We start from the raw sequence: 14,324 nt of genomic DNA on the forward strand, positions 1-14,324 counted from the left end.
TCATCAGATCAAGGCAATTTTAGTAGCGTTGAAAATTTAATATCCTAATTTGTCTTTGTTGTTTTTATTATTTTTTCAGATTTTGAGCGCAGGTGATTGAAAAATAGTATAGAATAATCAGGATAGGTGCAACCATGTTTGTTCGTTTTCTGTTTTAGAAATGCTTTTGGAGATGTATCTCAGCGCTCGTTCATTGTTTTTCAATGAATCGGGTGTCATTGCAAATATATTTTTGTCTAGTTTCTTTGTTTTTTTTGTGTTTTCCTATAATTCTATCTTTTTGAGGTTGAAAATCAATGACAAAGTCTATCACAGATCTTGGATGCAATACTTGAGCACATATTTGAGAGAAAATTTGCATCTATGAAGGAAATTCGCATATCTGAAGGAAATTCACGCATGCGAAGGTTAAAATAGTGCTTTTACATCCAACTATTTGTGGTTTTGATTTTGACATTGTGAGGTTTTTAGGAAAATATGTCATTTTTTACCGTACAATACGATCATTTTATGTCAAAATATATCCAAATAACTAGTCGGATTTGAATTCAGCATTACCTTTTCCCATCTAAATCTGAATCCAAATCCTAATCTGATTAGGTTAGATCCAATAAGATCAAATTCTGTAATGTTCAGATTCTACCTTAGTCTGACCTGATTACATCTCTATCAAGGATGCAATCGATTGGGATTCTGACCCAGGTCCAGTTAATCTCTTACAATGGAAACAATTAAAAGCAATGTGCATAGCCAGCATTACATTTTCCATCTTCCTGTCCTCTTCATTTGCAATTGAATAAATGTTTTGTTACAGAGAGCAAGGAGTCCTTCTGCCCCGACTACTACTTTATGCTCATGAGAGGTTGCAGATTTTTAAGGTGGAACAGCCAAGCTTTTTTGTAAAGTAACATTTAGTAACTGCAAAATAGAGATTGGTGGCCTACGAGGGCTCCACTCATTTGGCACATAACATCACTGGGCTCCGCTCACTTGGCTAGGAGGTGGCTCATAAATTCACAAGGTTGAAGGATGTTAAGTTTGAAATGTATGGTGGAAGCTGGATATACTCCCTGGTAGGCAAGGAGGACCTAGGGTTTTATCTTGATAGATGCTAGAAACAAAGCACTGGTCCCCAACTATCCATAAGATAAAAAAGAGATGGGTGATAAATGGTAAGCTTATGTATATTAGTTATTGCAGGGATAATTTGATCTTTTTAACATATTATTAACAGCAAGTTTGACGGTAACCAACTTTCGGGGACATTCGAGTTTTTTGTTCTCCCATGCAGAATGGACAAACTGGTTGCACTGAACTTTGCCTGGTGGTCGCTGTCCGGGCACCATAAAACCGTGGCACACACACACCCTCCCCCTACCTCAAGGGAGCCTCCAGCTTCGCCTTACCGACTTGAACTTGAGATGGGGATATCGCCCTATCCACAAGTCTGAGGTCATGTGGGCAACCCCTTGGGGTCGGGCATTTGATTAACCCAGGCTATATGATTTAGAAGAGCTTTGATGGACATTTGAAAATGGTTGCTTTTATGGTGACACACACTTTATTTACAAAGATCTAGGCTCTAAAAGCAAAATCTAACCTTTGGATCATGTTTAGCATGCTCTATTTAATAAACCATGCTAAACATTTAGTAGTAGCCGGTAAGCACATTTTTCCACCGCCAGAGAGATTGCTGTTTCATAAAGCCATAACTTGACCTTTCAATGTTCCATTTTGTCATTTCATCACTACTATATCCATCATTAATCTTTTTACCACAATATTTCTGCTTATGTTATCTACTACAATTCGACCAAAACCATAAGCGAGAGAAATACTACAATTTTCACAATTTCATGCTGTTACTCTTTGGATTGACATTCATCGTTATCATTTTGTCAGATATTTCAACCTTTGTTAATAACAAAACACAGGGAAAACCTAATTTTGTCTATGAACGCCAACAAATAATCTAATTCCTTTTCGGATTACCATTTTCAGCATCTCAAGTTAATGTTGCTGCTCTTGATTTATACACTTATTTTATGTTCTATTTGTGAGGATAGAAGTAGCATATACTCAGAAAAAAGGAAAAAAAAACTCAATGACTGCATTTTTTTGTTGTCAACAAGGGCCTCTTTGAATATAATTACTTTTTTTGTCACTTCATCTTGCATTTATGGATTATTTCTTATAGAAATACTCTTTACTTGTTTTCCAGTTTCCTACAATTTCCTCCATACCAAATTCATTTTTTAGATGTTTTATGAGCATGAAATGCCAAACAGTCAAGTATTCTGCAGTCAAATCCAAAAGAACTCTGAAAGTATTTTAAAGATGCCACAGCCTCATTCATGTCTACAACAGAGTCACAACTAGATTTTACAGTTTTGCCTTTATTCAAAACATAGATCCTGACGACCACCATCCTGATATGCAGGCCTACAGCTTGTGCACATACATGAAACCTACCTTAGCTAAATGGAGCAGAGTAGGTGACTAATTTAAGCAGGAAGGTGCTGTCTGATAAATTACGTCTTCATTGATGACTAACACCCTTGGACATCTCGCCATTTGAGATAAACTAGTCCTGCGCGATAATGTGTATATGCACCTGCTACTACCAGCAAATGGAACAATTGATGGCTATGTCCAGCAATGTCAAACTTACCTGGCATCCATCTCTCTGGAATCCTAGTCGCATAAACCAATGCTCCAAGCCCATAGAAAACACCCATTAAAATCTCGTATCCGGTTGTGTAGATCGCTTCTGGCTGGTTCCAATGAATTACTACCTTATGTAAGATGGGACCAACACCAGACATGCCCATGCCAAAAAAGAGCCATGCCCTGATGGCCCGGAATTCTGGGCTCTGAAAGACTGGCATTAGTGATACAATTACAGAAGCGATACCAAGAATGGTTATGAAGCCCAAGTAGAGATTACAGAAGAAGGGATTGCACATGAAAGAATAGTATACTGGTGGATAGAATGATGTGGAGATGAGGGCAGCAATGCCAGCATAGTCAAGTCTGAGCATGATATAAGAGAGACGTTGCGAGTGGCATGAAAGGAGGTGGCATGTGCTGCTGGCAAGTAGACAGAACATAGCTCCTCCAAGGAATGCAAAGAAAGGCCATCGTGTGATGGGTCTGATCAGCAGAGGAGCAATCATGTTTGCAAGGTCTTCTTTTACGCCATGCTGCACAGGTCATGCACGAAAGAAAGAGGCCAGTAAAAAACAGCTAAAACAAAATTCAATATGTTTTCTCTGAGAAAGCAAGCCCCTACATGTAATGGATAACAGATTGGCAGGATAACTAAACCACACCATGGAAAAAAAAGTCTCAGTTATTAGTTACAACCAAAAGATCGATTCATTCACCTATTTTTTAAATGCTGAAAAAGCTAAGATATTATCAAGATTCAATATATTCAACCCTTGAACACAGCAGAGCAGCGAATAGACAGTGAGAGATGTGCTTAAACATTATACTGGTGTATTGTCCTACTTATGTTCTACTGAAACTTTGTATTTGGCTGCCTGTGAGTCTCGGAAGGAAATTTAATTGAGCAAGAGTTTACTCATGTCCAGCATGAAGCAGCAATAATACTTATTATTTCCTACAAAGAAAAGAAACAGACAGACAAGCTTATGGATTTCTGTGAGCTCAATATATTTCAAGCATTTTTCTGATCCATGTTTCAAATCCTTATTGCTGGCAATCCTCCCAGCTTCTTGTGTGATTTGTTGTGCTAAAGTACTAGTTCCACACAATGAAGATGGCAAGTCCAAAAGACAACTCTTTATATCTCGTGCCCGGTTCATAAAGAGTTCATTCAAACTCATTAAATAGGCTCAGCAAGTCGAACATGAACCCCAAGTATTCAGCTCGGCTCCTATAAGCTCGTTAAGTAGTAATAAATATATTTTACATATATTTTATATCATAGAGTTTAGATGATTGAAGTGTTTGTTGCAAGCAATAAATTTAGAGTTCAAAATCTATTTAATAGAACTTTGAAACAATGTACCGCTTTGTAATGAACCAGTTTGAGCTTGGCTCAGTAGGTTCAGAGTCCAATTTCTATTATTTTCAATTTTAAAAGATGTGTCTTTTTTGTTAATGAGCCAGCTCGTTTAACTCGGGCTCCCCATGAGCTTGAGCTCGGTTTGCCTCACCACAAGAATAAGCCAAGCTTGAACATTCTCTGTTCAGTTATTTGGTTTGTTTACCAGCCCCAGGCACAATTGTGGGGGAGCCACTTTTCTCGAGCAAAGAGTGAAACCTAGACAGATTGAGGCCATGAATAATCAAACTGAACTTTACGCAGTCAGTAACTTGGGAGATTATTCACCTACCACCAATTAAGAATATTGCAGGGTCTAAATGGGTTTACAATATAAAGTATAAACCTGATAAAAATTATACAAGAATACAAGGAAAGGCTGCACATAGTAATACGGTCTCAACCACAATAGCCATTTAATTTAGTTGGGAAGATAGGAAAAATATGTATTTTTTTCTTTAGAGTTAGTTAAAATGGGTCTTGGAAATACCTCTTCTCACAGGGACTTGCAAGAGCAGGGGTTCCTGAGAAAACTACTAAGTTATAATCCAAGTCACAAGGACTCGGCAAAGCAGGTGCCGCACCCGCGTCGACGCGATGCGATGCGGGTGCACGTGCGGGTGCGGCACCCGGTGTGGTCAACACAACCCTGGGTGCGGTCAACGCACCTAGGGTCATTTTCATCCAATTTTTTAACGTAAAAAAAAAAAAATTGATGCCCGATCAAAAGGGGTTGCGAAAGAGGATTAGGGCAAATTTTTTTTGCCCTAATCCTCTCCTCTCCTCTCCACCGCAGCTCCGCTCTCTCGCTTGCCTCCTCTCCTCCCGATGTCTCGTAGGGGAGCCCGACGCCACCTCTCCCTCGTCGTTGCTCCCTCTCATTCTCTTGTTGGGTCGGCATGGGAGGGGTCGAGCCCCGCTGCTCCCTCTCGCTCTCTTGTTGGGTCGGCAGGGGAGGGGCCGAGCCCCCCTGCTCCCTCTCGCTCTCTTATTGGGTCGGCAGGGGAGGGGCCGAGCCTCCCTCCCTGCTCCATCTCGCTTCCTTGTTGGGTCGGCAAGGGAGGGGCCAAGCCCCTCCCTGTTTTCGGTAGGGGAGGGGTCGAGCCCCCCACCCTGCTCCCTCGGATTTCAGGGGAGGGGTCAAGCCCCTCCCTGTTTTCGGCAGTGGAGGGGTCGAACCCCCCTCCCTGCTCCCTCTGATTTCAAGGGAGGGACCCGAGCCCCTCCCTGCTTTCAGCAGGGGATGGGCCACGCCCCCCACCCTGCTCCCTCTGATTTTAGGGGAGGGGCCGAGCCCCTCCCTGTTTTCGGCAAGGGAGGGGCTGAGCCCCTCACCCTGCTCCCTCTGATTTCAGGGGAGGGGCCATGCCCCTCCCAAGAAAAAATTTCTTTCGGGAGGTGTTGTCCCCCTACGACCCCCCTGCCAGGGCCGCCCCCCCCCCCCCCCCCCCACTGAACGCGCCGCAGGACCCGCGCTGAGGGAGCCCCCGAACCCCCCAGTAAGGGCAAAAACTCTGAATCATGCTCCATAACTTATCATTGGACTTGATATTATAAATCTTGATTGTCTACATAATTGATTTTAATATAATTTTTTTTTCAGGACAAAAAATGACGGATAAAGGGAAAGGACTTGCGTCATCTTCATCCTCATATGTTGATAGTTGTAGTGGAAGTGATCATGTAGGGCCACTATGGGTACATGTAGATAAGCTTGCAAAAACTGGAGAAGGAGGTGGTGGAAACAAGAGATTTCGATGCAAGCTCTGTGAAAGAGATTTTGTTGGGTCTTACACAAGAGTGAAGGCTCATTTGTTGAAGATACCAGGACATGGCATTTCAGGATGCAGAAAAGTTGATGAGGCAATGCGAAGACAATACAAAAAAATACAAGAAGAATATGAGAAGAGAAAGACAATGAGTGATTCTTGTGCAATTAGTGTGCCATTTGGAAACCACCAAGAAGATGCTGAAAAAAAAAAGTCAATATAAGAGGTACATAAACAATACAAGCATCATTAAATACATATGGAAGGAAGGATATGGATAGAAAAGTAGAGAGATATTTTTATTTTATTTCACTCTCATTTAATGTAGCTAGAAATCTTTATTGGAAGGATTTAGTAACATCTTTGGCAAATTGTAATTTGAGTGGATATGTGCCTCCAAACTCAAAAAAAATACGAAACACACTTTTTGCAGAAGAGGGGGCAAATGTGGAGAGGTTGTTGGAGATTAAAAAATATTCATTGGAGCAAAATGGAGTTTCTATTGTTTCTAATGGATGGACAAATATTTAAAGACGTCCACTGATCAATTTCATTGATTGTTCGCTTAGTGGCCCAATATTCTTGAAAGTAGTTGATGCATATGGGACATCTAAAAATGCAGAGTATTTGAAGGGGTTGTTTATAAAAGTCATAAAAGAAGTGGGTGATTAGAAAGTGGTACAAATCATTACAGAGAACGCTCCAATTTATAAAAGTACAGCGTTGAGTTTGGAGAGTGAGTACGCTTATATTTTTTGAACTCCTTGTGTAGCACATAGCTTAAATCTGGCCCTAAAGAGCATATGCAACCCCAAAGAAGAAGAAAATTCACAAGCATATGCTTTATGTTCATGGATTGAAGATTTAGAAAGAAATGTCAAAAGCATTAAGAATTTTGTTGTTAACCACCATCGTGCTAATGATATATTTAATAGGCATTCTGACATGAAATTGTTGAAGGTCGCTGAAACACGTTTTGCGTCCATCATTGTGATGGTGAAGATGATTAAAAAAGTGAAGAATGCTTTGGTTAACATGGTGACTGATGAAAATTGGACATTCTATCGTGCTGATGATGATATTAAGGCTCAAGAAATTAAGAAATTCAATCTTGATGATGAGTTTTGGGACAGAGTGGTATACTTCGTTCAATTTATGCAACCTATTTAGGAAATGTTAAGAGAAGTTGATAAGAATGAGCTCATGCTTCACGAGTTTATGAAATGTGGGATAATATGATTGAAAAAGTACAAGTTATAGTTTTCAAGCATGAAGAAAAAAATCTGCATTGGATGATTCAAATTTTTTTAACCATGTTCATTCAATTTTAGTCGGAAGATGGGATAAGAGCAACACTTATTTGCATTGCATGGCACATTCTCTTAATCCAAAATATTATGCAAATAAGTGGCAAGCAGGTGGTATTGGTCGTGTCCCTCCAAATTTAGACTCAGAGCTATCAAGACATAGAAATATGTGTATGGCAAGACTTTTTCCAGAAGCATATCTTCTACATTAAGTCACACAAGAGTTTGAAAAATTTTCATCTTTCAAGATTATATGGACCGACATTATTCGCGAGAGAGGAGGATAATGTAGATCCTATCACATGGTGGTCAACATTTGGATCAAAAACACCTCTTCTCTAACGTCTTGCATTAAGATTGCTATCGCAGCATGCTAGTTCATCTTGTTGTGAAAGAAATTGGAGCACATATTCTCAAATCCACAACATGAAGAGAAACAAACTCATCAGCAAGCGTGCAGAGCATTTAGTATATATTCATTCAAATCTTCGATTACTTTCGCGAACCAATGATGAATACAGATACTAATTTGCTCGCTTAGTTATTTGATTATTTCTTAGTTTTTCATTTAAATATACTTGTATTGTATTTAACATTTTCAAATTGGGTTTGTAACGCTAACGCAGACAAGGAACATCCAAATTTTGGGATGTAAACCTAGAAGACTGTGACTTCGAGAGATAGCATGATTTCAACATGACAAACATGGATTTAGCTAAGTCTAGTATTCCTTCTAATGATGCACTTGATGATGAAGAAGAAAATTATTAAGATCCATTACTTCATCGTCATATACATTGTAGGATATACTTTTGGTATGTAATTTAATTCTTTTCTGCTTTACTTATTTGATTGATATTTAGGTTGATTTATGTAATTGCTTTACTTATTTGATTTATTTAGGTTGATATATTGCATGCATACAACAACAACAACAACTACGCCTTCATCCCAAAACAATTGGGGTCGGCGATATAAACCAAAAAAGAAAATCATTCTGGGTCTTCCACATGAATCCTTCTCCTCCAATCATTTCTATCCAATGCCATGTCCTCGGTGAGGTTCAAAGCATTCATATCCTTTTCTATCATCTCCATCCAAGTCTTCCTAGGCCTACCCCGACCTTTTTTAACTAATATATTTTCTCATTTCTCCATCCTTCTAACTGGAGCATCATTAGGCCTTCGTCGAATATGTCCAAACCACCGTAAACGATTCTCTCTCATCTTATTTTCAATGGGTGCAACGCCTACCTTCTTACGTATCTCCTCGTTCCGAATCTTATCTTTTATTGTATTTCCACACATCCATCTAAGCATACGCATCTCAGCTACACTCATTTTTTGAATATGATGTCTCTTGGCAGCCCAACATTCCGTACCATATAGCAAAGCGGGCCTAATAGTCATCCTATAAAACTTTCCCTTCAACTGTAATGGCATTCTATGATTGCACAACACTCCAGTTGCACTTTTCCATTTCATCCACCCAACCTTTATCCTATGATTTACATCTCCATCAATTTCTCCATACTTTTGAATGATAGATCCCAAATATTTGAAACAATCATTCACCGGTATTTCTTGCTCACCAAGCTTCACTACACTGCCATCACTACTTCGTTGCTTACTAAACCGACATTCCATATATTCTGTCTTACTCTTACTCAACTTAAAACCTCTTGCTTCCAATGTCTGTCTCCATAATTCTAACTTAGCATTAACCCCAGCTCTAGACTCATCAATCAAAACAATATCATTAGCAAACAACATACACCATAGCACATTTTTTTGAATTGATCTCGTAAGCTCATCCATCACTATAGCAAATAGGAAAGGGCTTAAAGCAGATCCTTGATATATTGCATGCATGATGAATGATATTATGACAATGTTAACTGTTCAGCTTTTCACCCTCAGTCAGATGGTCAGTCAGAGCGAACCATTCAGACCCTTGAGGACATGCTGCGGGCATGTAGTTTGGAGTATAGCGACTCGTGGAATGATATTTTGCCATTAATGGAGTTTGCCTACAACAACAACTTTCAAGCAAGTATAGGCATGACTCCATTTGAGGCATTGTATGGTCGACGATGTCGAACTCCCTTGTGTTGGGATGAAGTCGGAGAAAAGAGTTTGTTAGGGTCAGAGATGGTTCAGCAAATGACAGACCAAGTGAGATTCATTCGAGAGCGTCTTCTCACAGCGCAAAGTCGACATAAGAGTTATGCGGATAAAAGACGTCGTGAGTTGGAATTTGAGCAAGGTGATCACGTGTTTTTAAAAATATCGTCATTTAAGGGAGTAATGTGTTTTGGTCGAAGAGGAAAGTTGAACCCCAGATATATTGGACCATTTGAGATACTTACGAGGGTTGGTCAGGCAGCATACCGGTTAGCTCTACCACCTTCATTATCTCGAATTCACAACGTGTTCCATGTTTCCATGTTGCGGAAGTACGTGCCAGATGCCTCTCACATATTGGATACAGTCGAGACTGTATTAGATTTACAAGATGATTTGAGTATGAGAGAAAAGCCCATCGAAATCCTGGACACGAAAGTGCAAAAGCTCAGACACAAGGAGTTATCTCTGGTTTTGGTTAAGTGGAGTCATCACAACAAAAAGGAGGCTACTTGGGAGCGTGAATCCGATATCTGTGAGCAATTTCCACATTTGTTTCCAGGTAAAGATTCGGGACGAATATTCTTTTAAGGGGGTAGAATTGTAAAAACCCCTCCGGCAGAGTCGCCGGAAGGATAATTATCAAAATAAAAAAAAATGGAGGGAAATCCGCGGGGGTGAGGGTTAACCTCACCCTGCGTGAGGGTTATAAAAACCCTCACGCAGCCTCCCTCTACCGCATTGCATCAAGCGGCAGAGGGAGAGACAGAGAGTGAAAGGGAGCAAGAGAGAGGGAGGGGCTCTTACCTGAGACGGCGGCGGCGACGGCGACGGCAACAAGGTGAGTCCACCTTCCCCCATCTTCTTCCTTGTTCTCCTCTTTTGATCCGAACTCAGGGGGGGCCGACAGCCATTGCTGTCGGCGAGTTGCTGTTAAAGAAAAAAAAACAGTCAGAGAAAGAGGGAGGGGTCGGCCGGCCCTATGGCGGCCGATTCCGACGGCCGGCCGACGCCTTTGGCCGGCCCCGGAGGCCGGCCCAAATAGGTGGGTGGAGAGAGAGGGTCGGCAGGGGCCGACCCTCTGCATCAATATTCGGAAGGGGCACAACCCCTTCCGCCCTTTTTTTTATTTGGGGGGACCGGTTCGGTTCGGGTCGGACCGAACCGGGTCGGTCTGGGTGCGACCCAGACCGAGCCCTTTGGTCTGGGTCGCGCCGAGACCGAGTACTTTGAAAAAAAAAAAATCTGGTTCGGCCTGGGTGCGACCCAGACCGAACCGGGTCGGTCCGGGTCGCACCCAGACCGAACCGGGTCCTGTGAGTTGGGTGAACCGGTTTGGATCGAACCGGTTCAAGCTGAACCGGTTCAGGTCGAACCGGTTCAGGTCGAACCGGTTCAGGTCGAACCGGTTCAAGCCAAACCGGTTCAGGTCGAACCTGTTCAAGCCAAACCGGTTCGGCTTGAACCGGTTCAAGCCAACCGGGTTGGTTATTCTGGTTCAGGTCGAAACGGTTCAGACCCGATTGAACCAAGGTCAAAACCGAACCATTTGGGTATGGATCTGGGTTTCAGTTCGGACCCAGTAGAATCTGGACCTGTCTCAGATCCAGATTAACCGGGTCCAGATCTGACTGGATCGGTCTCGAATCTGGACCCAGTTAGATTACCCTGGATCCAATCATGCAGATCTAGATCCAATTATACTTTCCAGGATCCAGTCAAGCAGGTCCAGATCCAGTCAATCTGTCCTGGATCCAGTCAGACTAGTCTGGATCCAGTCAGAATAGAATGGATCCGGTTCAGACCCAATCAGACTTTCTGGATCCAGTCAAGTAGTTTTGGATCCAGTTATGAAAAGGATCTGAATCCAAACAGACAGGGTTTGGATCCAAATCAGAATTGGATCAGAAAATAGTCTCGAAGTGGCCCGAAATCCGAAATGTACCAAGAGATCCATTTGGATCCGTGAGATCCATTTCAGTAAAATTGACATATCTTCGCACTCCGAACTCGGAATCGAGTGAGGTTTGGTGCGTTGGATTCGTATTGAAGAGGGGAATCCAATAGTCTATGAAATTCAGTCAAACTAGAAATACAGAAACGGTGGTTTCTTGGATAAGATTCGGGAAGGGTATTTTGGTAATTTTAGTAAGAGGTTTTGTGAATTAATTCAAATATATTGCTTTAATGACCAGATCCTACTGTTAGAGCATCTTGAGAATCACCTTCGGTGGAAGTACAGTGTTCGCACTTGAGGTAAGGGATGTTATAAGTAACTTTAGATGTGAATAAACCTGTTTCACGTTGCTTGTTATCGTAGTGTTATAGATGTTCTGTGAGTAGCATGATAGATTTGAGTGAGACCATGACATGCATAAATTACATGCTTGACATTATGAGTTAATTTAAATACATGTTTATTGTGATATGCATGTTAGTTTTAATATGTCATGCATGATAGAAGGCGAATGTGTTTATGATTGCATGTCTAATTGATCATTAATATCATGCATTGTGATGAGATTAAGTTTGGATTAGAGTCTCAATTAGTCCATTCATGTGGTATGAATGGATATTTTAGAGTTCAGCATGCAGTACCCCTTAAATCCCGGAAGTGGCGACCTGTGGCAAGGGCTAGCTGGTTCGCGGCCAGAGTGCAGCGACCATGGAGAGTGGGCCGTCGGTGATTTAATGATGTAGAGACACTACATCATTGCGTGCTAAGAGAGAGCGGTGTGAGTCCTAACGTCATCTTGAGATTAATAATGAGATTGTTGTGATTAGTCATAACACCACTCGTGAGGGAACGAGTGAACTGTGAATTTAAAAATATTGTTTAATGTGTGAACTTAGTTATGACTTAGGATTTCACTCACACTGGTTTGGGACTCTGGAGGATCATGGATGGTTGATAACCATCATGTTTAGGATGTAGCATGAACCATGCCGAGATTGAGAGCTTGACCTCCCGGCTAGCTACCGGTGGGGTCCCCGTGGTGGTTCATTGCAGTGCCTGGTGGTCTGGGGACCACTGGGAGTGGATGGTTCATTGTTTGGCCAACATGTAGAATTGAGGTGTTCTACAGGGTTGCTACGCCCATAGATGGCTATTACCGGTATAGCCAGACTAGAAATAGTTGTGTGAAAGAGAGTATTTGAGAATGATAATGGAGGAAATTAAAATATACAAACATGTATAGTGTATCGAGAATTAAAATAAGACTAGGGGCTTAGAGCCCACTACAGTTGTAAATTGTTGTTTATTTACTTATGATTATTTCTTATTGGGTTGTAGACTCACCCCATTTTTGTTTAATTACAACTGTAGGTTCCAGGCATTAGATCATTCACTTATGAGCAACTTCTTCTTCTTCAGCAGAGTATTTGTATCTTTTACTTTCCTTGTCATTGAATAAAATGTATTTGTTTTATTTTATTATGAATGATGAACAATTATAAGGAAAAAGTTGATTTATGAGAATAAAATAAAAAGTTTTTTTTCAGGCACGTTTTTCTCTGTGTAAGCTTTGCACTCTTCCCTCTAGGAAGTAATATCAACTGAACTCGGAATCCTGAGGTCCCAGATCGGGGTGTATCCTGAGGTCCCAGATCGGGGTGTTACAAGAAATGATACAATTACTTCACATGCACTGTTAAACTTCAACACAAAGAACAAACTCCTCTAAAGTTACTGGAAACAAGGACCAAACAGACTACAGAAACTATAATCAAAATGCTAAGAAAAGTTCCTGTCAGAACCAAATTTGCTTTGCATAATCCAAAAGAACAAACTCCACAAGGAACAAGGAGGGAAAAGAAAACAAAATGAACATCAATAATAAAAGGGCTAAAAGTTAAAGATGACAATTCTATGCAACAAAACCGAATTGAAAATGTTCTAGCAATAACCACAATAAAAAGGAAGAGAACACCACAAGATTTCTTCTCATTAGGAAAGAAACCGAATCTTTTAAAAGAGAAAAGAAGGATCAGAAAGATAATCGAATCAAGAAGAGCGATCCACAAATCAAAACCAGCAAAAAAACGATAAATTGCTAATTACCAGAACGCAAACATCGGTGTGGTTGGAGCTGGACAAGCTCTGAGGCAAGCAATTGGCAAGGAGCTCGAAGACGTGCCACCCGGGCAAGGAATGGAGCACTTCCATGGACGGCAAAGCCGTCTTCAGCTCGCTACTCAGCCTCTGCAGATCCGACATGTGCGGCATCGAAGGCAAGCACGTCCTCAACTCTGAATGCACCCGCTGAAGACGAGCCCTCGTCAACACTTCGGGCAAATGGTGAAGATCCACCGCCTCCGGCACCTTCATCGCAGTGTAAACCGTCAAGCAGAGGAAAAGGAAGAACCCCACCAAATGCCTAACCCCCAGAAACAAAGAAGTAACCGTAAGAACGACGACCATCATCAGAAAAAAGAGTTAAAACCTCAAACCCACCAAACCCCAAGAAACAAAGAAGCAACCGTAAGAACGACGACCATTATCAGAAAAAAGAGTTAAAACCTCAAACCCACTAAAACTACAAAGAAAAAAAACATAGTTTTTTCTGTTTTTTTCCAACTTGGATGTTCGATTTTCTTACGTCCAGACGTTGAGGGTCTCGTTGTGAATGGTGAAGATGCTAACGAATATCTGTTTGAGCGGCCATTCCGAACGATAGTGGCCGATGATGAACTCGTTGTCTCTCAGATAGGCAGGCAAAGAATGGTATTCCACCAACTGATACTTCACCTTCTTCCATAACCTCTTCCCCTTGGAACCACCATTCCCCTTTGGGCAGCTCTTGAGATCCTCGATCAAAGAATGGTTCTGCTCGGGGGTGATGCCGCAGGAGTCACAATCCCCACTCATCGTTTCCTGGGGACACGAAGATCCCCAAATTGGACCCAAGAAATCGTTCAAACGATGAAGGGGGGGGGGGGGGGGGGGGACGAAATAGACACCCCCGAATTTTATAGAGTAGGAAGGAAGATGGACAATAGCGTAAAGCAGGAGAAAAAACGAAGGCAGGATCAAAATGCGAGAGAATTGATG

General features: G+C 41.5%; 1 protein-coding gene across 1 annotated transcript; it reads right to left on the reverse strand.

The window, feature by feature from the left end:
* Window positions 1–2,296: 2,296 nt before the first annotated feature.
* On the reverse strand, window positions 2,297–14,141 carry LOC149835496 (heptahelical transmembrane protein 4-like). Its single transcript, XM_090009600.1, has 3 exons — window positions 13,873–14,141; window positions 13,335–13,650; window positions 2,297–3,203 (listed from the first exon to the last, which is right to left on the reverse strand). Exons 1-3 carry the CDS (start codon window positions 14,139–14,141, stop codon window positions 2,550–2,552), a joined length of 1,239 nt encoding a protein of 412 aa, XP_089865726.1. The 3' UTR covers window positions 2,297–2,549.
* Between the last annotated feature and the right edge of the window lie 183 nt (window positions 14,142–14,324).

This window comes from Nuphar pumila, chromosome 6 (assembly GCF_984573655.1).
Source record: "Nuphar pumila chromosome 6, dmNupPumi1.hap1.1, whole genome shotgun sequence".
Classification (NCBI taxonomy): Eukaryota; Viridiplantae; Streptophyta; class Magnoliopsida; order Nymphaeales; family Nymphaeaceae; genus Nuphar; species Nuphar pumila.